General features: G+C 54.8%; 3 protein-coding genes across 3 annotated transcripts; all 3 read left to right on the top strand.

The window, feature by feature from the left end:
• The first annotated feature begins 5422 nt into the window (after positions 1-5422).
• LOC148594263 (E3 ubiquitin-protein ligase PHF7-like) lies at positions 5423-8406 on the top strand. Its single transcript, XM_088527257.1, has 9 exons — positions 5423-5456; positions 5818-5909; positions 6000-6101; positions 6381-6505; positions 6734-6896; positions 6981-7087; positions 7319-7432; positions 7811-7929; positions 8228-8406. The coding sequence occupies exons 1-9, from the start codon at positions 5423-5425 to the stop codon at positions 8404-8406; spliced, it is 1035 nt and encodes a 344-aa protein (XP_088383383.1).
• Positions 8407-10640: 2234 nt separating this feature from the next.
• LOC148594264 (E3 ubiquitin-protein ligase PHF7-like) lies at positions 10641-13623 on the top strand. The gene is made up of 9 exons (XM_088527258.1): positions 10641-10674; positions 11035-11126; positions 11217-11318; positions 11598-11722; positions 11951-12113; positions 12198-12304; positions 12536-12649; positions 13028-13146; positions 13445-13623. The coding sequence occupies exons 1-9, from the start codon at positions 10641-10643 to the stop codon at positions 13621-13623; spliced, it is 1035 nt and encodes a 344-aa protein (XP_088383384.1).
• A 2234-nt stretch (positions 13624-15857) lies between these two features.
• Positions 15858-18840, top strand: LOC148594265 (E3 ubiquitin-protein ligase PHF7-like). Its single transcript, XM_088527259.1, has 9 exons — positions 15858-15891; positions 16252-16343; positions 16434-16535; positions 16815-16939; positions 17168-17330; positions 17415-17521; positions 17753-17866; positions 18245-18363; positions 18662-18840. Exons 1-9 carry the CDS (start codon positions 15858-15860, stop codon positions 18838-18840), a joined length of 1035 nt encoding a protein of 344 aa, XP_088383385.1.
• The last annotated feature ends 3610 nt before the right edge of the window (positions 18841-22450 follow it).

A 22450-nucleotide genomic window follows, 5' to 3' on the forward strand; every position in this document is an offset into this window, starting at 1 on the left:
AAAATAACTTCACAGTCCTGTTTCATTACCCACTGAATTCTGCAAATAATACATTTGTCTCTTTGGGCTGCTCATTTATAGTGTTCTGTGAACACTCAGTGGCTGAAAGTAATAACTACTTGTAATTGGTTGGATAAGGCATGTGAATGGCTTTTTTTTTCTGATTTAATTAGTGTGTTGGTGTATATAATGCTGCTTGTAAATGTAATTTTTTGTCACAATGTGAATATTCGTGTATGTTACATTGATGTAAGTAACTGTAAAAAGCTCTGCCAGTAAGATTCAGTTTTATGCATATTTGCAGAAGGAGAACACATAAAGCATACCCATACAAAGACTATGTTGGAAGTAAATAATTTGTTGTAATATTCAGACTAAATATTTTGCAGGTTTTGCTCAGTCTTGCTTCCCCTATAAATTACTGGAGAGTTTCTCCTATAGCCATTCCTTCTTAGAGGAAAAACAAAAAACCTCTTATCCTAACATACAGTGGGAAGTCTGAACCATCATTGCTAGCAAACTTAGCCAGATCATCAGGGGACATCAGGCTGTGTAACAATGTCAGGAAAGGCAGCGCATGTGGGAAGTAAGAGGTAAAACAGAATGTCACTTCCAATACACCACCAAAATCAGTCATTTGCTTCTCAAACTGTCATATTCTGTGATTCCCCCTTTTTTTAAAAATATTTGATCCCTATTCCCTTTGTCCCCAGACTTTCTTCTTACATCTATCAGTAATCCTTTATTCCTACAACTTACAACAGAAAATGGATATACACAAGAAAGCCACATACCTTTATGTAAATTTCACTTTGGAATGTGATGCCACAGCAGTACTACTACAACCATACTGGTTATACTGCTCTTGAGGTCCGGTATTTGTCAATTCCCTCTTGGAAATCTGTTAAATTATCTAAAATTTCCAACAGGGTTCTTAGAAGAGCAGGTGGATCTTTACTCCAGGGCAAACTCTGCATCTTCTCCCTCAGTTCACCTCCAAAAAAAAGGTGAAAAATGGGGCAGATGCTTGGAGCCATCTACCACCATCCAGCTCTGAAGAGGCTCATGTTGAGGGTTTACCTGTGATGAGAGAACTGTGCCTCAGGGTGCCCAGGTGGCCTGAATTGGGCATGTGTCTCTGAGCCAAGATGGAGCAAGGTGCTGGGGTCCTGCTCCACCTCTTTAGCTGTAGTGCTACATAGGCTCCTGATGGTGAAACCAGAGTGACTCTGCTAGCTGAGGAACTGGATATGGTTTCTCAATCAGGGCCTGAGAGAGTTTATTTGAGCTTTGCTTGCAACAACAGGTAATGTCTTGGTTCCCTGATGATATTAGTTGCCTTCACAGTAATGATTCTTCTCCACATAAAAACCACAAGCATTTTAAAAACATAGTAACTTCTCTGCAGGACAGCATCTCACGGAGAATGAAATAATGTTAAAAAATCCCCACAATCATCCCCATAGCATGCTTCTTCAGTCAGGTTGTGTATAAATGTTAGCACTTTCTGATGTTTTTACCTGGTGGAGGCTGTTTGGCCTCCACAGGTCAATGAGTTTCCAAACTACACTGTCCGTCAGCTCTATGAAGGTTGTGCAGAATATGAAATGTACAAACCTCTTGATCTAGCTCTGCCAACAAACTGGGCGTCCTCCTTCAGAAACAACCCAGAGGAAACACTCGCATGCCAGAAACAGAGAAAAAGCAGTTAAAATGAGGCACCCTCTGGTCAACCATCTGGTCAAGTGCTATAGACGTAGCAACACCCTCCCAAGACCCATATTCCTCTCAGGAGGAGCCTCACCAGGTGTGACTTGTAAGAGATCATGCTTCTGCCCGCAGCCCGGAGTCCTTAGCTCTGGGAGAAAAAATTGAGGGAAAACGAGAAATAGGAAAAGGGAGGTGAAAGGCAGAAGCAAAAGGAAAATAGGGAGCCTAACTGAGCTTCATAAACCATACCTGTTTTTGGGTATGGGTATAAATTTGGGTATGGGAACAACTCTGATGCTCCTTTCTGCTGCTGCCTCTCATCTCTTGTGCACTTTCACTTCACTAGACAGATCATTGACTGGGACCACTGACCACAGCAAATGCTTTTGCTTTTGAAGTTCTCTAATCTGAAAGAGCCTTATCAGTTCTGCTTAATTCCACAAGAAGTTACTGATGAGGAAGGATACGGTATACGCAAACATGGTGTGTTACATACAGACAGCAGCATTGTCTGGAGAATGATCCTCTGTTTTGTTACAGTCTTACTTCAAAGTGATAAATCACTCCACAGGCAATGTCTAAAATATGATGGTTCTCACTGTTTGTAATCTAAATTGGATATGCCCTTATTGCCCTCTGTGTCAGAACTATCAAGGGCTTAATAGCTTTTTTGTGCTTGTATGATTATTTTAAATCATCTTTTCGGTAACTTACATTTTTACCATAAGCTAAGTTGATCACGCCTGAACTTGCACATACTATTCAAAAGATTTACTTTGTTTCCTGATAACAGAATTCATACAGAATTTGCTAAATAAAATGAAACGTCCTTCTCATTGACCCCCTGACTATTTTTTTTCTCTTTTCTTCTTCTTGGACTTCTCCACCTCAAAAATTTCTTTGCTTCCTCTCTGGCCTGTCTTGCTTTTATCTTGTTGCCTCTTCCTGTTATTTCAGAGATCTGAATAACGACTGTATCTCTCTTTGAATCATTCTGCTGCCTTCCACATCACTTCTGTATGGCATTCACTACCTGTAAACCATGAACAGCTCTACCAACTGCGCTGTGTTTTCTGTTACACATCTTCATCTCTCTGGTTAATCCAGATCTGCTAGTGACAGCGAGGATTTTGCTGTGCTATCCAGCTGCTCTGTCCCTTACCTACTTTCTTGGTGGTAAGATTTTGCGATAAAAGTGCAACATCTGCCTGATGAATTGCTGTGATTCCTTTTCTGGGTGAAGTTCAATGTATTGCTTGCAAGGATGTTGAACAAACCTTGGGAGCATCAATGCAGAAATTTTTTAATCTACTTTCACTCCCTCTTCTTACAAATCACCTGAATTTATGCTCTTGATATTCTCTTGTTCAGTAATGCTTTGAAATTCGCTGGAATTACACTGATCTCCCAACACAGTCTCTTCTCCATGCAAGCCCTTCAAGGGCTATTCTGGAAATGAATCCATTAAACCGGTTATTAACAGCTGGGCTCCTGACACCCACTGTAATCCACTTGTAGTGCCTGGTGTTTCTCCAAACTGCCATCCCTTCTCCAGTGAACTACATTGCCGAGGGAGGTGCAGCAGGTGATCTCTCCTCTATTTTTCCCTGCTTTGTTTTTCTGCTCAGCTTTGGACACTGATGTGGATATAACCTGAGTGGAGGGCAAAAGAAGGTTATAAGTCACTCCTAGATACCTGTTTGCAGGAATAATTGATATTCTAAGATGGCAATACCCTAACTAGAGCATTCAGCAAGATTAGACATGAGAAGAATACAATCACATGGGAAATATCCACTGTTAGTAGTGAAAAACAGTGAGGCTTCCCTCTGGAATAAATCAGTGAGGGACAAAATATGACTCTGGGTTTTCCTAAGTGCTTCTATAGCGTGTGCAAAATACCTGCTTGACCTGCAAACTGAAGTGCTCAAGTCTTTGCAAGACAAAAACTACCTCTGTCTGTCCTAAGCTTTTGAAAAACACCTGATTCCTATATACTAGTAACCCCAATGAGAACAACATTAATTCCAAAATAGGACTGCAAATACCTACTTCTGTTTTCTTTCCTTATTAATATTCATGTTCCATAGTCCTAGCTGGACTCCAAAACTTTTCTATTGACATTCGTTTTTGACCTGTGGGGCTCAGAGGCGCAACGTGGTTGCTTGGCAACATGAACATATCAGTTAGCTGGGGGTTATGACCATTTTTAGGGAACATTTTCTTTTCATTATTGATGAATGGATAAGAACACAGATGTACCACACCATGATGGCTGATCTGAATTTTCAAGACTTGCAATTCAAGACATTCTGGATGCAGAATTTTGGCTGATAAGGACGTGAATTGAACCAGGACTCAGCTTTCAATAAATCCAGGACTGAGGTTACCAGGTTTAGATGTTCAGGCATTTTAGAACTTTTGTTTCCTTATTCTTCTTCTTTGTCTGATAACAGTGTATGGAGAAAATCTTCTTCATATGTCTTTCTTTATAACCCTTCATGAAGGCACAGAGTACACTGCTCCAGTTTATGCGATTTCTTATGAAGTGAGAGAAAGGGGAGCCACCTTCTTAAAAAAAAAAAACAACTTTTCTCCCTGCTCTGTCCAGTTCCAGTGTGTATCTTTTGCCTGTGAAAGGCAAGTAGTTTCTACCTCCTGGTGCATTGACCTCAGCACAGCTCTCAGCTTTTTATCACCATATGCTGGTTTGGCATTTTACAAGACATGAATGCACATGGAGCCTGGGCCATAGGGATTTTCTAGAAAATCTAAAGTTGTATAAAGGAATGATAACCTCCCAGTTACCACCATCTCTTATATTCCAAATGCTTGCCAAAGAGCAACAGCTTCGTCACTAGGGCAGCTGCCTATCTACACTGTTCTGTGTTTGGCTGTTGCCCCCAGTTTCTGACCAAAAGCTTCTGATTAGGGTCTTCCTCCTTGCTTCTTGGCATTTCATCTGACTTATTTGACTTAATAAGACAGAGTAAAATTGCTGTCTCATTGTCAAGCCTAAATACAGGAAACTATAACAGGCCAGATTTTGCAAGAAGATCTAGATATGTTCCATATAGGCACAGTGGCTTCATATTTTAATTAGAATTGAAGTAAACTGCAGTAAGACAGATATCCTCTAGGCTTACTTAGAGGCTGTATTTCAATGTATATAAGTATATTTCTTCCTATTATTTCGAAGTGGCAAACAAATAATACATCAGGTTGTTAGCAAATCGCCTCTGCATTATATGTAAATCTAAATTTTTCTATCACATTAATTTATTTTAGTGGCAATTCAGTCACAGATAAAAGTTGCTGTTGTGCCTCCAAAGCGAACCATGGGCGCTGCTCAGCACTGGGCACGGCCGTGGACACCTGGGAATGTGAATGACTGTGCAAGAGCTAGAGCGTGTCACAGCGGTGCTCTGTAACACGGCCACCCATGGTGGATAAAGAGAGCGTCACAGCTCCCACCGTGGTCCCAAGTTGGGAGGCAGGTAGGTGAGGGGTGAGGAGGGCCAGGGACGCAGGGGCTGGCGCGGGGTGCCCAGGAAAGTGGGTGCCCCTCCTCGGAGCTCTGGCATCCGTGCTGCCAACTCACCCTGCTCCCGCTTCTCCCTCAAGGTCAGACGAGCAGCGTGTGGAAGAGAAAGCCTGCACTGTGGTGAACGGGACTCTCCAGAGTGCTCAACTGACTTGTCCTGGCTTCGCAATGAAGCGCAAGGCTCCTGACTCGCGGGAGACCGGTGAGGGCGATGTGCCTGTCCCTACAGCTCCCTGTACTCCCTGGCTTGGAGAAGGTTGTCCCGGAGCTATGTGCGCAGCCGCAGGGGCAGGCAGGAGCTCTCCGAGTGCCCCAGAGCAGAGCCTCTGCTGCCCTCAACAAAGGGTGCCCAGGTTGTATGTGGGTGTCTTCTGGGGCAGCCCCTCAGCAATGTCCCTGTGTGTCCCTGCATGCCACGGGGCACCTTTGCAGCAGCTCCAGACCTCCCTGTGACCCAGCAAGGCTGGGGCAGAGCAGGGCCTTGGGCGTGTGTCTCCAGGATGTAACCCCCGGCCCTGGCGAGGTACTCTTCCTGGTGGCCACATTTGCTCTCTGCCTTCCAGCGTGCCTGCTGTGTCGCCGCGCAGATGTCAGCACTGAGGTCTGCGGGCCGAAACACCAGCAGCGGGATGTGTGTGTGCACGAGTGCTGCCTGGTGAGTTGCCTCTGGGGCTCCCTCCAGCTCTGCCCGGCACCCAGCCCTGCCTCTACGGCCTCCTGAGCTCCCATCCTTCTCTGCTTTCAGTATTCTGCCAGCGGGCTCGAGCAGCGCGGCACCGAGCGGAAGGGTATCTGCGGGTTCTTGCTCGCGGATATCAAACAGAAAGCGAAGAACGCAGCCCAGAAGGTGAAGACCTGGCAGGGATGGGGACATCTCTTAACGGAAAGGCTCGCGGAAGCTCAGCCTGTGCCATGGGAAAGAAATTCCAGTGTCTCCAGCTAGTTCTGGGCAGAGCTCCTGCTGCCTTATCCCCCAGGCAGCTCCCGCGCAGGCAGAAAGCTCCCCGGGAGGTGGATGTGGGGGCTGTGAGCCAGCGGGGCCCAGGGCCCCATGACCTACCCGAGCCTTGTGGTGGCCTTGGAGGGCCAGCGCGTGTCAGTGACGGGACGGCTGCGCTCTTGGCAGCGCTGCTTCGCTTGCGGAGAGAGGGGCGCATGCATCAGCTGCCAGGAGAAGGGCTGCAGCCACAGCTTCCACCTGCCCTGCGCCTCTGAGCATGGCTGCGTCACCCAATTCTTCAGGAAATTCAAGTAAGGGCTGTCTGTCCTTTTGCCGCAGCCTCCCAGCCTCGACACCCCTCGTGCCAGCGTGGGCCAGGCAGCCGAGGAAGCAGCCTGCCTGCCTGGCAGCAACCCCTGCGAGTGGCCTTCCAGAGCCAGCACATGGAGGGCTCCTCCGCGGCCCTTTGCCCTCATCTCCATCACCCCGGGGGCCTCGGTACTTCCTGAGCCGAGCCCTCTCTGCCCTCCTCGCCGCAGGTCCTTCTGCTGGGAGCACCGCCCCGAGCAGGCAGTGCAGGCACGGCCTGAGGCCGACACCACCTGCATCATCTGCCTGGAGCCGGTGGAGGACAAAATATCTTACACCACCATGGTGTGCCCAGCGTGCAAAGGCGCCTGGTTCCACCGCGCCTGCATCCGGGTAGGAGGCCCTTCCCTCGCTGTGTGGGCACGGCTGGCGCCCAGCAGCAGCGTCCCGTCAACACTGCTTGTGTCTCTCCTGCAGGGACAGGCAGTCAGCGCTGGCAGATCCTGCTTCCGCTGCCCCCACTGCAATAACAAGAAAAGGTTTATCCCAGAAATGCTGAGAATGGGCATCCTCATCCCAAACAGGTAGGTTGCTGCTGGGCGGCTGCTGGGCTCCCGAGACACAAGAGCACAAGAGCTGCGCACGGCCAAGGGCTTGCGAGGCGCTGCTGCCCCACACAGCTCCTGCTTGCCTGCTCCCTGGCTTCCCCATGGGCTTTCAAGGGGGGGCGCAGGGACAGGCGAGCGGGGACGTCCTGCCTCTGCCTGCCGTGCCGTGTGCGGGAGCCGCAGGCCTTTCCCTCCCTTCTCCTGCAGAACACCAGCCTGGGAGGAAGGAGGGGGCTTCGAGGAATTATATGAGCGGCACAGCCGGTGCGACGCCAGCCGCTGCCTTTCCCGGCAAGGCAGGGAGCAGGCGCAGGAAAGAGGGTGCGTCACCAGTGCAGCAATGTCAACACTGCCTGTGGGGCGGCTGTAAGATGCTGTGGGATGCAGAACCTCTCTGCAGGCCCTGAGAGGAGGACCCCTCGTGGGGCTGGGCACAGGGAAAGGCTTTGGCACGGGAATGCAGAGCTGCCAGGGCAGGAGAAATGCCCCTGTTCGTGCTGCGCAAGAGGCCTTCCAAGCAGTGGAGGCTGCTGCTAGGGCGCTGCTGGGGCTCCTGGCCTCACGCAGCGCTCTGGGAGGGCACAGGCACGCAGGCCGCTTAGCACAAGAGCTTGGCCGGGCACTGCCTTGTCCATGGCGCCTTCCTGGCACGAGTGCCAGCCCCGGCTGCCAGCACCAACACCACCTTTCCTTCCACAGGCCCTGGGAGCTGCTGTTGTGCTCCTCGTGTGCCTCCAAGGGGACCCATCGGCGCTGCTCAGCCCTGGGCACGGCCGTGGACACGTGGGAATGTGATGAGTGTGCCGGCCTGGGCCCCGGTAAGAGGCCAAGTGCACAGGTCCCCGCGCGCTCAGGCCGGGCTGCAGGCAAGGCCTGGCGGCGGGTGCTCCGCGAGGGGCTGCCAGTGCGTGTCTGCCCCTGCGAGGGTTGAGGACGCCACTCCAGCCTCTCTGGCTGCAGGAGCTTGGGGCCATGGTGCTCACTGTGCGCTTCCCCTTGCAGCCCCCAGGACTCAGTCAGAGCTGGCCGGCACCAGCACTAGCACCAGTCCCACCAGCACCCCTACTGGCAGCAGCAGCAGGAGCCAGCAGGAGCCGGGCTCCAGCTCCCTTGCAGGCTCCTCTGCACAGTCAGACGTGGCTGGCACCAGGAGCAGCAGCCATCCAGAATCAACATCATCGCCCACCTCTCCAGCTCCTGAGAGTAGCAGCCCGTCAGGCCAGACAGGGCCAGACCGAAGGCGAGGACGCTCGAGGCTTGTACGGCGCTCACAACATCCTTACAGGAGGCCATGAAGATGTCATGGAAGGAGCCAAGCATGAGCCCCAGGCAAGGGCACGAGTACCCAAACCCCATGAGAATAAAAGAGGCAGCTAATGGGGAGGAATAACCCGAGTTACCAGTAGAGATTAGGGGTTGACCTGCTGGAAAGCAGCTCTGTGGAGAGGGACTGAGGTGGATTAGGAACTGGCTGGACGGCAGAGCTCAGAGGGTGGTGATCAGCGGTGCAGTCTAGTTGGAGGCCTGTCGCTAGCAGTGTCCCCCAGGGGTCAATCCTTGTTCCAGTCCTGTTCAATTTATTCATCGATGGCATGGATGAAGGCACAGAGTGCTCCCTCAGCAAGTTTGCTGATGATACAAAACTGGGAGGAGCAGCTGATACCCCATAGGGCTGCGCTGCCATCCAGAGGGACCTGGACAGACTGGACAACTGGGCAGTGAAAAACCTCATGAAATTCAACAAAGGCAAGTGCAAGGTTCTGCATCTGGGGAGGAATAACCCCAGACACCAGTACAGGTTGGGGTCTGACCTTCTGGAGAGCAGCTCTGCAGAGAAGGATCTGGGCATCATGGCAGATGACAAGTTGACCATGAGGCAGCAGTGTGCCCTCATGGCCAAGAAGGCTCATGGGATCCTGGGATGCATTAAGAAGAGTGTCTCCAACAGGTTGAGGGAGGTGATCCTGCCCCTCTACTCAGCGCTGGTGAGGCCGCATCTGGAGTACTGTGTCCAGTTCTGGGCCCCACAGTTCAAGAGGGATGTGGAGCTGCTGGAGAGAGTCCAGCGCAGGGCCACAAGGATGATCAGGGGCCTGGAACATCTGCCCTATGAGGAAAGACTGAACGAACTGGGCCTGTTCAGCCTGGAGAAGAGAAGGCTGAGAGGGGATCTAATCAGTGTCTATAGGTACCTCAAGGGAGGCAGTGAGGAAGATGGTGCTGGCCTCTTTTCACTGGTGGCCACCAACAGAAGTAGAGGTAATGGCCACAAACTGAAACACCAAATGTTCCACAGGAACTTAAGGAAACATTTCTTGACAGTGAGGGTGACAGAGCACTGGCACAGGCTGCCCAGAGAGGTTGTGGAGTCTCCTTCTCTGGAGATCTTCAAAACCCGCTTGGATGCAGTCCTGTGCCACGTGCTCTGGGTGACCCTGCATGTGCAGGGGGGTTGGACTAGATGACCTCTAGAGGTCCCTTCCAACCTTAAGCATTCTATGATTCTATGATTTGGGAGTCCTGGTTGACAACAGGTTAACCTTGAGTCAGCAATGTGCCCTCGTGGCTTGGAAGGCCAATGGGATCCTGGCCTGCATCAGGAGGAGTGTTGCCAGCAGGTAGAGGGAGGGGATCCTCCTCCTCTACTCAGCTTTGGTGAGGCCACACCTGGAGTATTGTGTGCAGGTCTGGGCTCCCCAGTACAAGAGGCATGGGGAACTTCTAGGGAGGGCAAGATGGGCCTAAGTCAAGCCTTGAGCCCTTGGCCCAGGGAAACGAGCCTCTCACAGTAGCCTCAGATGCACCACACAGTGCCCCTCAACGCCCCACATGACCCTCTGCCCCCCACTCCTGTAATCAGCTGGAGGGCGCAGCAGGGACATGTGCTGGGCAAGCCCTTGGGAAGCGATGGCATGGAGGAATGCCATGGGTAGGGCAGACGGAGGTGCTGGTGGAGCAGGTGGCCATTGGCAGCCTGGCTGCACGCTGCCCTTTGGGGTCCCATCAGCACAGATGGGGCAGTCGCTTTCTCTTGGGAGTGAATGGGGGTGAGGGGGAACCCAACAACCATGGCACGGCCTTGGGCTGCCAAATGCCAAGTGGGCAGCTGTGCTGGGCTGCTTAGCATGGGCCCTAGTGACACGGTGGCCATGTCATAGTGGAGAGCAGGCAGCCCTGGGGCTTTCATGACCGTACTTGGCCAGCGAGCTCAGCAAGAGCAGGGAGCGTGTCACAGCGGTGCTCTGTGACACGGCCACCCATGGTGGATAAAGAGAGCGCCACAGCTCCCACCGTGGTCCCAAGTTGGGAGGCAGGTAGGTGAGGGGTGAGGAGGGCCAGGGACGCAGGGGCTGGCGCGGGGTGCCCAGGAAAGTGGGTGCCCCTCCTCGGAGCTCTGGCATCCGTGCTGCCAACTCACCCTGCTCCCGCTTCTCCCTCAAGGTCAGACGAGCAGCGTGTGGAAGAGAAAGCCCGCACTGTGGTGAACGGGACTCTCCAGAGTGCTCAACTGACTTGTCCTGGCTTCGCAATGAAGCGCAAGGCTCCTGACTTGCGGGAGACCGGTGAGGGCGATGTGCCTGTCCCTACAGCTCCCTGTACCCCCTGGCTTGGAGAAGGTTGTCCCGGAGCTATGTGCGCAGCAGCAGGGGCAGGCAGGAGCTCTCCGAGTGCCCCAGAGCAGAGCCTCTGCTGCCCTCAACAAAGGGTGCCCAGGTTGTATGTGGGTGCCTTCTGGGGCAGCCCCTCAGCAATGTCCCTGTGTGTCCCTGCATGCCACGGGGCACCTTTGCAGCAGCTCCAGACCTCCCTGTGGCCCAGCAAGGCTGGGGCAGAGCAGGGCCTTGGCGTGTGTCTCCAGGATGTAACCCCTGGCCCTGGCGAGGTACTCTTCCTGGTGGCCACATTTGCTCTCTGCCTTCCAGCGTGCCTGCTGTGTCGCCGCGCAGATGTCAGCACTGAGGTCTGCGGGCCGAAACACCAGCAGCGGGATGTGTGTGTGCACGAGTGCTGCCTGGTGAGTTGCCTCTGGGGCTCCCTCCAGCTTTGCCTGGCACCCAGCCCTGCCTCTACGGCCTCCTGAGCTCCCATCCTTCTCTGCTTTCAGTATTCTGCCAGCGGGCTCGAGCAGCGCGGCACCGAGCGGAAGGGTATCTGCGGGTTCTTGCTCGCGGATATCAAACAGAAAGCGAAGAACGCAGCCCAGAAGGTGAAGACCTGGCAGGGATGGGGACATCTCTTAACGGAAAGGCTCGCGGAAGCTCAGCCTGTGCCATGGGAAAGAAATTCCAGTGTCTCCAGCTAGTTCTGGGCAGAGCTCCTGCTGCCTTATCCCCCAGGCAGCTCCCGCGCAGGCAGAAAGCTCCCCGGGAGGTGGATGTGGGGGCTGTGAGCCAGCGGTGCCCAGGGCCCCATGACCTACCCGAGCCTTGTGGTGGCCTTGGAGGGCCAGCGCGTGTCAGTGACGGGACGGCTGTGCTCTTGGCAGCGCTGCTTCGCTTGCGGAGAGAGGGGCGCATGCATCAGCTGCCAGGAGAAGGGCTGCAGCCGCAGCTTCCACCTGCCCTGCGCCTCCGAGCATGGCTGCGTCACCCAATTCTTCAGGAAATTCAAGTAAGGGCTGTCTGTCCTTTTGCCGCAGCCTCCCAGCCTCGACACCCCTCGTGCCAGCGTGGGCCAGGCAGCCGAGGAAGCAGCCTGCCTGCCTGGCAGCGACCCCTGCGAGTGGCCTTCCAGAGCCAGCACATGGAGGGCTCCTCCGCGGCCCTTTGCCCTCATCTCCATCACCCCGGGGGCCTCGGTACTTCCTGAGCCGAGCCCTCTCTGCCCTCCTCGCCGCAGGTCCTTCTGCTGGGAGCACCGCCCCGAGCAGGCAGTGCAGGCACGGCCTGAGGCCGACACCACCTGCATCATCTGCCTGGAGCCGGTGGAGGACAAAATATCTTACACCACCATGGTGTGCCCAGCGTGCAAAGGCGCCTGGTTCCACCGCGCCTGCATCCGGGTAGGAGGCCCTTCCCTCGCTGTGTGGGCACGGCTGGCGCCCAGCAGCAGCGTCCCGTCAACACTGCTTGTGTCTCTCCTGCAGGGACAGGCAGTCAGCGCTGGCAGATCCTGCTTCCGCTGCCCCCACTGCAATAACAAGAAAAGGTTTATCCCAGAAATGCTGAGAATGGGCATCCTCATCCCAAACAGGTAGGTTGCTGCTGGGCGGCTGCTGGGCTCCCGAGACACAAGAGCACAAGAGCTGCGCACGGCCAAGGGCTTGCGAGGCGCTGCTGCCCCACACAGCTCCTGCTTGCCTGCTCCCTGGCTTCCCCATGGGCTTTCAAGGGGGGGCGCAGGGACAGGCGAGCGGGGACGTCCTGCCTCTGCCTGCCGTGCCGTGTGCGGGAGCCGCAGGCCTTTCCCTCCCTTCTCCTGCAGAACACCAGCCTGGGAGGAAGGAGGGGGCTTCGAGGAATTATATGAGCGGCACAGCCGGTGCGACGCCAGCCGCTGCCTTTCCCGGCAAGGCAGGGAGCAGGCGCAGGAAAGAGGGTGCGTCACCAGTGCAGCAACGTCAACACTGCCTGTGGGGCGGCTGTAAGATGCTGTGGGATGCAGAACCTCTCTGCAGGCCCTGAGAGGAGGACCCCTCGTGGGGCTGGGCACAGGGAAAGGCTTTGGCACGGGAATGCAGAGCTGCCAGGGCAGGAGAAATGCCCCTGTTCGTGCTGCGCAAGAGGCCTTCCAAGCAGTGGAGGCTGCTGCTAGGGCGCTGCTGGGGCTCCTGGCCTCACGCAGCGCTCTGGGAGGGCACAGGCACGCAGGCCGCTTAGCACAAGAGCTTGGCCGGGCACTGCCTTGTCCATGGCGCCTTCCTGGCACGAGTGCCAGCCCCGGCTGCCAGCACCAACACCACCTTTCCTTCCACAGGCCCTGGGAGCTGCTGTTGTGCTCCTCGTGTGCCTCCAAGGGGACCCATCGGCGCTGCTCAGCCCTGGGCATGGCCGTGGACACGTGGGAATGTGATGAGTGTGCCGGCCTGGGCCCCGGTAAGAGGCCAAGTGCACAGGTCCCCGCGCGCTCAGGCCGGGCTGCAGGCAAGGCCTGGCGGCGGGTGCTCCGCGAGGGGCTGCCAGTGCGTGTCTGCCCCTGCGAGGGTTGAGGACGCCGCTCCAGCCTCTCTGGCTGCAGGAGCTTGGGGCCATGGTGCTCACTGTGCGCTTCCCCTTGCAGCCCCCAGGACTCAGTCAGAGCTGGCCGGCACCAGCACCAGCACCAGTCCCACCAGCACCCCTACTGGCAGCAGCAGCAGGAGCCAGCGGGAGCCGGGCTCCAGCTCCCTTGCAGGCTCCTCTGCACAGTCAGACGTGGCTGGCACCAGGAGCAGCAGCCATCCTGAATCAACATCATCGCCCACCTCTCCAGCTCCTGAGAGCAGCAGCCCGTCAGGCCAGACAGGGCCAGACCGAAGGCGAGGACGCTCGAGGCTTGTACGGCGCTCACAACATCCTTACAGGAGGCCATGAAGATGTCATGGAAGGAGCCAAGCATGAGCCCCAGGCAAGGGCACGAGTACCCAAACCCCATGAGAATAAAAGAGGCAGCTAATGGGGAGGAATAACCCGAGTTACCAGTAGAGATTAGGGGTTGACCTGCTGGAAAGCAGCTCTGTGGAGAGGGACTGAGGTGGATTAGGAACTGGCTGGACGGCAGAGCTCAGAGGGTGGTGATCAGCGGTGCAGTCTAGTTGGAGGCCTGTCGCTAGCAGTGTCCGCCAGGGGTCAATCCTTGTTCCAGTCCTGTTCAATTTATTCATCGATGGCATGGATGAAGGCACAGAGTGCTCCCTCAGCAAGTTTGCTGATGATACAAAACTGGGAGGAGCAGCTGATACCCCAGAGGGCTGCGCTGCCATCCAGAGGGACCTGGACAGACTGGACAACTGGGCAGTGAAAAACCTCATGAAATTCAACAAAGGCAAGTGCAAGGTTCTGCATCTGGGGAGGAATAACCCCAGACACCAGTACAGGCTGGGGTCTGACCTTCTGGAGAGCAGCTCTGCAGAGAAGGATCTGGGCATCATGGCAGATGACAAGTTGACCATGAGGCAGCAGTGTGCCCTCATGGCCAAGAATGCTCATGGGATCCTGGGATGCATTAAGAAGAGTGTCTCCAACAGGTTGAGGGAGGTGATCCTGCCCCTCTACTCAGCGCTGGTGAGGCCGCATCTGGAGTACTGTGTCCAGTTCTGGGCTCCACAGTATAAGAGGGATGTGGAGCTGCTGGAGAGAGTCCAGCGCAGGGCCACAAGGATGATCAGGGGCCTGGAACATCTGCCCTATGAGGAAAGACTGAACGAACTGGGCCTGTTCAGCCTGGAGAAGAGAAGGCTGAGAGGGGATCTAATCAGTGTCTATAGGTACCTCAAGGGAGGCAGTGAGGAAGATGGTGCTGGCCTCTTTTCACTGGTGGCCACCAACAGAAGTAGAGGTAATGGCCACAAACTGAAACACCAAATGTTCCACAGGAACTTAAGGAAACATTTCTTGACAGTGAGGGTGACAGAGCACTGGCACAGGCTGCCCAGAGAGGTTGTGGAGTCTCCTTCTCTGGAGATCTTCAAAACCCGCTTGGATGCAGTCCTGTGCCACGTGCTCTGGGTGACCCTGCATGTGCAGGGGGGTTGGACTAGATGACCTCTAGAGGTCCCTTCCAACCTTAAGCATTCTATGATTCTATGATTTGGGAGTCCTGGTTGACAACAGGTTAACCTTGAGTCAGCAATGTGCCCTCGTGGCTTGGAAGGCCAATGGGATCCTGGCCTGCATCAGGAGGAGTGTTGCCAGCAGGTAGAGGGAGGGGATCCTCCTCCTCTACTCAGCTTTGGTGAGGCCACACCTGGAGTATTGTGTGCAGGTCTGGGCTCCCCAGTACAAGAGGCATGGGGAACTTCTAGGGAGGGCAAGATGGGCCTAAGTCAAGCCTTGAGCCCTTGGCCCAGGGAAACGAGCCTCTCACAGTAGCCTCAGATGCACCACACAGTGCCCCTCAACGCCCCACATGACCCTCTGCCCCCCACTCCTGTAATCAGCTGGAGGGCGCAGCAGGGACATGTGCTGGGCAAGCCCTTGGGAAGCGATGGCATGGAGGAATGCCATGGGTAGGGCAGACGGAGGTGCTGGTGGAGCAGGTAGCCATTGGCAGCCTGGCTGCACGCTGCCCTTTGGGGTCCCATCAGCACAGATGGGGCAGTCGCTTTCTCTTGGGAGTGAATGGGGGTGAGTGGGAACCCAACAACCATGGCACGGCCTTGGGCTGCCAAATGCCAAGTGGGCAGCTGTGCTGGGCTGCTTAGCATGGGCCCTAGTGACACGGTGGCCATGTCATAGTGGAGAGCAGGCAGCCCTGGGGCTTTCATGACCGTACTTGGCCAGCGAGCTCAGCAAGAGCAGGGAGCGTGTCACAGCGGTGCTCTGTGACACGGCCACCCATGGTGGATAAAGAGAGCGTCACAGCTCCCACCGTGGTCCCAAGTTGGGAGGCAGGTAGGTGAGGGGTGAGGAGGGCCAGGGACGCAGGGGCTGGCGCGGGGTGCCCAGGAAAGTGGGTGCCCCTCCTCGGAGCTCTGGCATCCGTGCTGCCAACTCACCCTGCTCCCGCTTCTCCCTCAAGGTCAGACGAGCAGCGTGTGGAAGAGAAAGCCCGCACTGTGGTGAACGGGACTCTCCAGAGTGCTCAACTGACTTGTCCTGGCTTCGCAATGAAGCGCAAGGCTCCTGACTCGCGGGAGACCGGTGAGGGCGATGTGCCTGTCCCTACAGCTCCCTGTACCCCCTGGCTTGGAGAAGGTTGTCCCGGAGCTATGTGCGCAGCAGCAGGGGCAGGCAGGAGCTCTCCGAGTGCCCCAGAGCAGAGCCTCTGCTGCCCTCAACAAAGGGTGCCCAGGTTGTATGTGGGTGTCTTCTGGGGCAGCCCCTCAGCAATGTCCCTGTGTGTCCCTGCATGCCACGGGGCACCTTTGCAGCAGCTCCAGACCTCCCTGTGGCCCAGCAAGGCTAGGGCAGAGCAGGGCCTTGGCGTGTGTCTCCAGGATGTAACCCCCGGCCCTGGCGAGGTACTCTTCCTGGTGGCCACATTTGCTCTCTGCCTTCCAGCGTGCCTGCTGTGTCGCCGCGCAGATGTCAGCACTGAGGTCTGTGGGCCGAAACACCAGCAGCGGGATGTGTGTGTGCACGAGTGCTGCCTGGTGAGTTGCCTCTGGGGCTCCCTCCAGCTTTGCCCGGCACCCAGCCCTGCCTCTACGGCCTCCTGAGCTCCCATCCTTCTCTGCTTTCAGTATTCTGCCAGCGGGCTCGAGCAGCGTGGCACCGAGCGGAAGGGTATCTGCGGGTTCTTGCTCGCGGATATCAAACAGAAAGCGAAGAACGCAGCCCAGAAGGTGAAGACCTGGCAGGGATGGGGACATCTCTTAACGGAAAGGCTCGCGGAAGCTCAGCCTGTGCCATGGGAAAGAAATTCCAGTGTCTCCAGCTAGTTCTGGGCAGAGCTCCTGCTGCCTTATCCCCCAGGCAGCTCCCACGCAGGCAGAAAGCTCCCCGGGAGGTGGATGTGGGGGCTGTGAGCCAGCGGGGCCCAGGGCCCCATGACCTACCCGAGCCTTGTGGTGGCCTTGGAGGGCCAGCGCGTGTCAGTGACGGGACGGCTGTGCTCTTGGCAGCGCTGCTTCGCTTGCGGAGAGAGGGGCGCATGCATCAGCTGCCAGGAGAAGGGCTGCAGCCGCAGCTTCCACCTGCCCTGCGCCTCCGAGCATGGCTGCGTCACCCAATTCTTCAGGAAATTCAAGTAAGGGCTGTCTGTCCTTTTGCCGCAGCCTCCCAGCCTCGACACCCCTCGTGCCAGCGTGGGCCAGGCAGCCGAGGAAGCAGCCTGCCTGCCTGGCAGTGACCCCTGCGAGTGGCCTTCCAGAGCCAGCACATGGAGGGCTCCTCCGCGGCCCTTTGCCCTCATCTCCATCACCCCGGGGGCCTCGGTACTTCCTGAGCCGAGCCCTCTCTGCCCTCCTCGCCGCAGGTCCTTCTGCTGGGAGCACCGCCCCGAGCAGGCAGTGCAGGCACGGCCTGAGGCCGACACCACCTGCATCATTTGCCTGGAGCCGGTGGAGGACAAAATATCTTACACCACCATGGTGTGCCCAGCGTGCAAAGGCGCCTGGTTCCACCGCGCCTGCATCCGGGTAGGAGGCCCTTCCCTCGCTGTGTGGGCACGGCTGGCGCCCAGCAGCAGCGTCCCGTCAACACTGCTTGTGTCTCTCCTGCAGGGACAGGCAGTCAGCGCTGGCAGATCCTGCTTCCGCTGCCCCCACTGCAATAACAAGAAAAGGTTTATCCCAGAAATGCTGAGAATGGGTATCCTCATCCCAAACAGGTAGGTTGCTGCTGGGCGGCTGCTGGGCTCCCGAGACACAAGAGCACAAGAGCTGCGCACGGCCAAGGGCTTGCGAGGCGCTGCTGCCCCACACAGCTCCTGCTTGCCTGCTCCCTGGCTTCCCCATGGGCTTTCAAGGGGGGGCGCAGGGACAGGCGAGCGGGGACGTCCTGCCTCTGCCTGCCGTGCCGTGTGTGGGAGCCGCAGGCCTTTCCCTCCCTTCTCCTGCAGAACACCAGCCTGGGAGGAAGGAGGGGGCTTCGAGGAATTATATGAGCGGCACAGCCGGTGCGACGCCAGCCGCTGCCTTTCCCGGCAAGGCAGGGAGCAGGCGCAGGAAAGAGGGTGCGTCACCAGTGCAGCAACGTCAACACTGCCTGTGGGGCGGCTGTAAGATGCTGTGGGATGCAGAACCTCTCTGCAGGCCCTGAGAGGAGGACCCCTCGTGGGGCTGGGCACAGGGAAAGGCTTTGGCACGGGAATGCAGAGCTGCCAGGGCAGGAGAAATGCCCCTGTTTGTGCTGCGCAAGAGGCCTTCCAAGCAGTGGAGGCTGCTGCTAGGGCGCTGCTGGGGCTCCTGGCCTCACGCAGCGCTCTGGGAGGGCACAGGCACGCAGGGCGCTTAGCACAAGAGCTTGGCCGGGCACTGCCTTGTCCATGGCGCCTTCCTGGCATGAGTGCCAGCCCCGGCTGCCAGCACCAACACCACCTTTCCTTCCACAGGCCCTGGGAGCTGCTGTTGTGCTCCTCGTGTGCCTCCAAGGGGACCCATCGGCGCTGCTCAGGCCTGGGCACGGCCGTGGACACGTGGGAATGTGATGAGTGTGCCGGCCTGGGCCCCGGTAAGAGGCCAAGTGCACAGGTCCCTGTGCGCTCAGGCCGGGCTGCAGGCAAGGCCTGGCGGCGGGTGCTCCGCGAGGGGCTGCCAGTGCGTGTCTGCCCCTGCGAGGGTTGAGGACGCCGCTCCAGCCTCTCTGGCTGCAGGAGCTTGGGGCCATGGTGCTCACTGTGCGCTTCCCCTTGCAGCCCCCAGGACTCAGTCAGAGCTGGCCGGCACCAGCACCAGCACCAGTCCCACCAGCACCCCTACTGGCAGCAGCAGCAGGAGCCAGCGGGAGCTGGGCTCCAGCTCCCTTGCAGGCTCCTCTGCACAGTCAGACGTGGCTGGCACCAGGAGCAGCAGCCATCCAGAATCAACATCATCGCCCACCTCTCCAGCTCCTGAGAGCAGCAGCCCGTCAGGCCAGACAGGGCCAGACCGAAGGCGAGGACGCTCGAGGCTTGTACGGCGCTCACAACATCCTTACAGGAGGCCATGAAGATGTCCTGGAAGGAACCAAGCATGAGCCCCAAGCAAGGGCACGAGTACCCAAACCCCATGAGAATAAAAGAGGCAGCTAATGGGGAGGAATAACCCGAGTTACCAGTACAGATTAGGGGTTGACCTGCTGAAAAGCAGCTCTGTGGGGAGGGATTTGGGAGTCCTGGTTGAGAACAGGTTAACCATGAGTCAGCAATGTGCCCTAGTGGCCTGGAAGGGCAATTGGATCCTGGCCTGTGTCAGGAGGAGTGTTGTCAGCAGGTGGAGGGAGGTGATCCTCCCCCTCTACTCCACTCTGACGAGGCTGCACCTCGAGTATTATGTGCAGGTCTGGGCTCCCGAGTATAAGGAGGACATGGAACTCCTGGAGAGGGTTCAGTGGGGAGCCACGAAGATGATTACGGGACTGGAGCATCGTATGAGGAAAGACTAAGTGAGCTGGGTCTGTTTAGTCTGGAGAAAAGAAGGCTGTGAGGAGATTTGATCAACATGTTCAAGTACCTGAGGGGTGATTTTAGGGAGGATGGGGCCAGGCTCTTTTCCGTGGTGACTGGTGACAGGAGGAGAGGTAATGGGTGTAAGTTGAAAAACTGGAATTTCCACCTCCATATGAGAAAGAAATTCTTGACTGTGAGGGTGACAGAGCACTGGAACAGGCTGCCCAGGGAGGTTGTGGAGTCTCCTTCTCTGGAGATCTTCCAAACCTGTCTGGATACCACCATGTGCCACGTTCTCTAGGTGACCCTCCTGGAGGAGGGGGGGTTGGACTGGATGATCTCTAGAGGTCCCTTCCAACCTTAAGCATTCTGCAATTCTTTGGTTCTATAATGTCCACAGTGCTGGGAGCTCCCACATTTGTTCCTTGGCTTCTTGCTTCTTGGCCTGTCTTGAAGGGTGGCTTGGGGGATGGGATCATCAGGACTCTGTTTTCTTTGGATGTTGGCATGACCTTTTCCAGAAATGGCTAGCTGCATGTGGCCTGACCATGTGGGCTGAGACAGAGTGAAGGCTGTTTGCTGAGAGCTGAGAAGTGAGGGTAATTTGAATATGTGGGGATGATCTCAGAAAGGCATTTTAGCGGGAAAAGGGCTGCAACAGCAGCTTTGACATTGCTCAGGACTCTGCAAGGGCTATCCCAGGGTAGAAGTATTGAAAATTTGGGCTGTCCTGGTGTTAGCGCTGCAGGGGATTATTTGGGCATTAGCCGGGCTGAGGCTTTCCTCATGTTTTCTGCTCACAACACTCCTTCCCAGAGCAAAGAAAATGATTAAGCGACTGGAGTGTCTCATATGAGAAAAGGCCTCGAAAAAAGACCTCAAGAAAAGAAGACTCAGGCGGGGGAACTCCTCAGTGGGTATAAATATCTGAAGGGAGGGTGTAACATGGGAGAGAATTGTTGGACCAGAGATGTTCTGGTTGGAAATGTAAAGGCAGAAGGCAGTCTTGACTGCACTGGCCATGACATGTTGGAGATCAAGATTCTGCAAGGGCAAGAAGTAGGACTGCAACCCTGGTTTTCAAGAGTGCTAACTTTGGCCTCTTCAGGAACCTACCCAATTAAGAATCCCCTGAGCCAGGGCCCGAGAAGGAAAGGGCATCCAGGGGAGTTGGCTAATATTCGAGCACTACTTCTTCCAAGCTCAGAATTCATTCCTCCCTATGAAAAAGAAGTCAATCAAGGGGAGCAGAAGACCTTCTGTGTGGATGGGCAAGGAGCTCTTGGGAAAACTTAGAAAAATAATGTATACATAAGGTGTATACAAGACGGAGGATACAGAGAAGGCTGAGTTCCTATGTACATGCCTTCTTTGCTTGAGTTTTTACTGCTAAGGCTAGTTCCCATAAACTACAGAGCCCGAGGGCAAGAGAGAAGACTTGGAGAGAGGAAGAGTTTCCCTTGGTTGAGGAGGATTGGGTTAAAGGTTATTTAAGCAAACTAGGCATCCAGTCTGTGGGCCCTGAGGGGATGCACATGTGAGTGCTGAGGAAGTGGTAAGCATTGTTGCTATGCCACTCTCCATCATCTTTGAAAGGTCCCGGAGAACAGGAAATGTGCTGGAGTACTGGAAGAAAGCCAGCGTCACTCCAGTCTTCAAAAAGGGCAAGAAAGAGGAGCCAGGAAAGTACAGGCTGTCAGCCTCACCTCCATCCTGCAAAGGGTGATTGAGCAGCTCTTCCTGGAGGCCCTCTCTAGGCATGTCAAAGAAAAGAAGATGATCATGTCAAGGAAAAGAAGATGATATTCAGCATAGATTCACCAAGGGGAAGTGGTGTCTGACCAACATGATAGCCTTCTATGATGGGATGACTGGCTGAATGGATGAGGGGAGAGCCGTGGATGTTGTCTACCTTGACCTTAGCAAGGCTTTCAACACCATCTCCCATAACATCCTTATAGGGAAGCTCAGGAAGTGTGAGTTAGATGAGTGGGCAGTGAGGTGGATTAACACTAGATCTCTAGAAGTCTCTTCCAACCTCGACCATTCTATGATTGTGTGATTGTATGGTCTTTGATTCTACTTAGTCATACTATACTGCGAATAAAATAGCCCAGGAAACAACTAATCAGCAAAAAATGGCATCTAAGTTTGTGCCCTGTGGTTAAACAGTCCTATATATGTACCATAGAGAGAACTGTAGAGGGTTATTTTCACTTAAAAACATCAGGGCATAGAATTTGTCTTGCTTCCTACTAGGCTATCAGAAGCAGGCTTGAAGTTAAGACTGATACCAAGTAGTTTATTTAGCTGCGAGTTGCAAAGAATTCATAGTGGAAACGTCAGGAAGCATACAGTGAAATCCTTAAGTCTTTTTTTTTTACAACTGTGAAAGCACAGACTTGTCTCCACTAGCAAGTAACAAGAACAAGTCTCCTGAAATATTTTATTCAAGACACTTCTTTTGCTCTATGTTTCCTGCAGAGAACTGTTCCATGCTTTGCCACCAGAGACTTTGGATTATACACAAAAGCAAAGTGGATTTGCAAAAGGAACCAGACTTTGCTCCACACAGCTTTCTTTACATTTGTTTTCACACATCAGTCCATCAATACAAAATGAACCTTTAATGATTCAGTGCATCAGTACAGGCTCATGGCACAGGAATCTTTTCAGCTTGTTCCTTTAAAACCAGATGAAGGAAAATGTGTCCTAAAGCACTGTCTTTCCATCTCCTAAAAACAGTCAGTGAGAAATTAACAAGTTATGGGAAAAGAGGAAAGGTGCTTGACTGCAGCAGTGGCTGTTGGAGCATATTAGGAGATGGTTCCTCGTGGGTGAAGGAAATTTAATTGCAATACACACAAGTTCCCTTCCTTAGAATTTATATGTGTAATGCCAGTGGCAGACACACTTATTTGAGGGACCTTTTTTATTTTTTTTTACCATTTATCCTAGAAAATATAGCACTGTTGATAGCAGAAAGAAACATAGCTGTCTTAGCAATATGTGATTGTTCAGCTTCCTGTAGGGACTAAATCCATCCAATGACACTGAAATGAGATCAGGTACACTTTTACATTTTCTAGCATAAAGCAAATGATATGGCTGGGAATTCACCAAGACACACTATTTCTCTGGCCATGGTTGACCTCTGTTGATCATGGAGGA

This window comes from Tinamus guttatus, unplaced genomic scaffold (assembly GCF_059628265.1).
Source record: "Tinamus guttatus ecotype Peru unplaced genomic scaffold, ASM5962826v1 Tinamus_guttatus_pri_ptg000271l, whole genome shotgun sequence".
NCBI classification, from domain to species: Eukaryota; Metazoa; Chordata; class Aves; order Tinamiformes; family Tinamidae; genus Tinamus; species Tinamus guttatus.

Bases quoted from the DNA above. Each gene is read 5' to 3' on its own strand.
- LOC148594265 (XM_088527259.1), top strand. From the start codon at position 15,858: ATGAAGCGCAAGGCTCCTGACTCGCGGGAGACCG. The intron at 16,536-16,814 runs GTGAAGACCTGG...TGCTCTTGGCAG, and splicing joins CGAAGAACGCAGCCCAGAAG to CGCTGCTTCGCTTGCGGAGA. The intron at 17,522-17,752 runs GTAGGTTGCTGC...CTTCTCCTGCAG, and splicing joins GGTATCCTCATCCCAAACAG to AACACCAGCCTGGGAGGAAG.
- LOC148594263 (XM_088527257.1), top strand. From the start codon at position 5,423: ATGAAGCGCAAGGCTCCTGACTCGCGGGAGACCG. The intron at 5,910-5,999 runs GTGAGTTGCCTC...CTCTGCTTTCAG, and splicing joins GTGTGCACGAGTGCTGCCTG to TATTCTGCCAGCGGGCTCGA. The intron at 6,897-6,980 runs GTAGGAGGCCCT...TCTCTCCTGCAG, and splicing joins TCCACCGCGCCTGCATCCGG to GGACAGGCAGTCAGCGCTGG.
- LOC148594264 (XM_088527258.1), top strand. From the start codon at position 10,641: ATGAAGCGCAAGGCTCCTGACTTGCGGGAGACCG. The intron at 11,319-11,597 runs GTGAAGACCTGG...TGCTCTTGGCAG, and splicing joins CGAAGAACGCAGCCCAGAAG to CGCTGCTTCGCTTGCGGAGA. The intron at 12,650-13,027 runs GTGCGTCACCAG...TTCCTTCCACAG, and splicing joins GAGCAGGCGCAGGAAAGAGG to GCCCTGGGAGCTGCTGTTGT.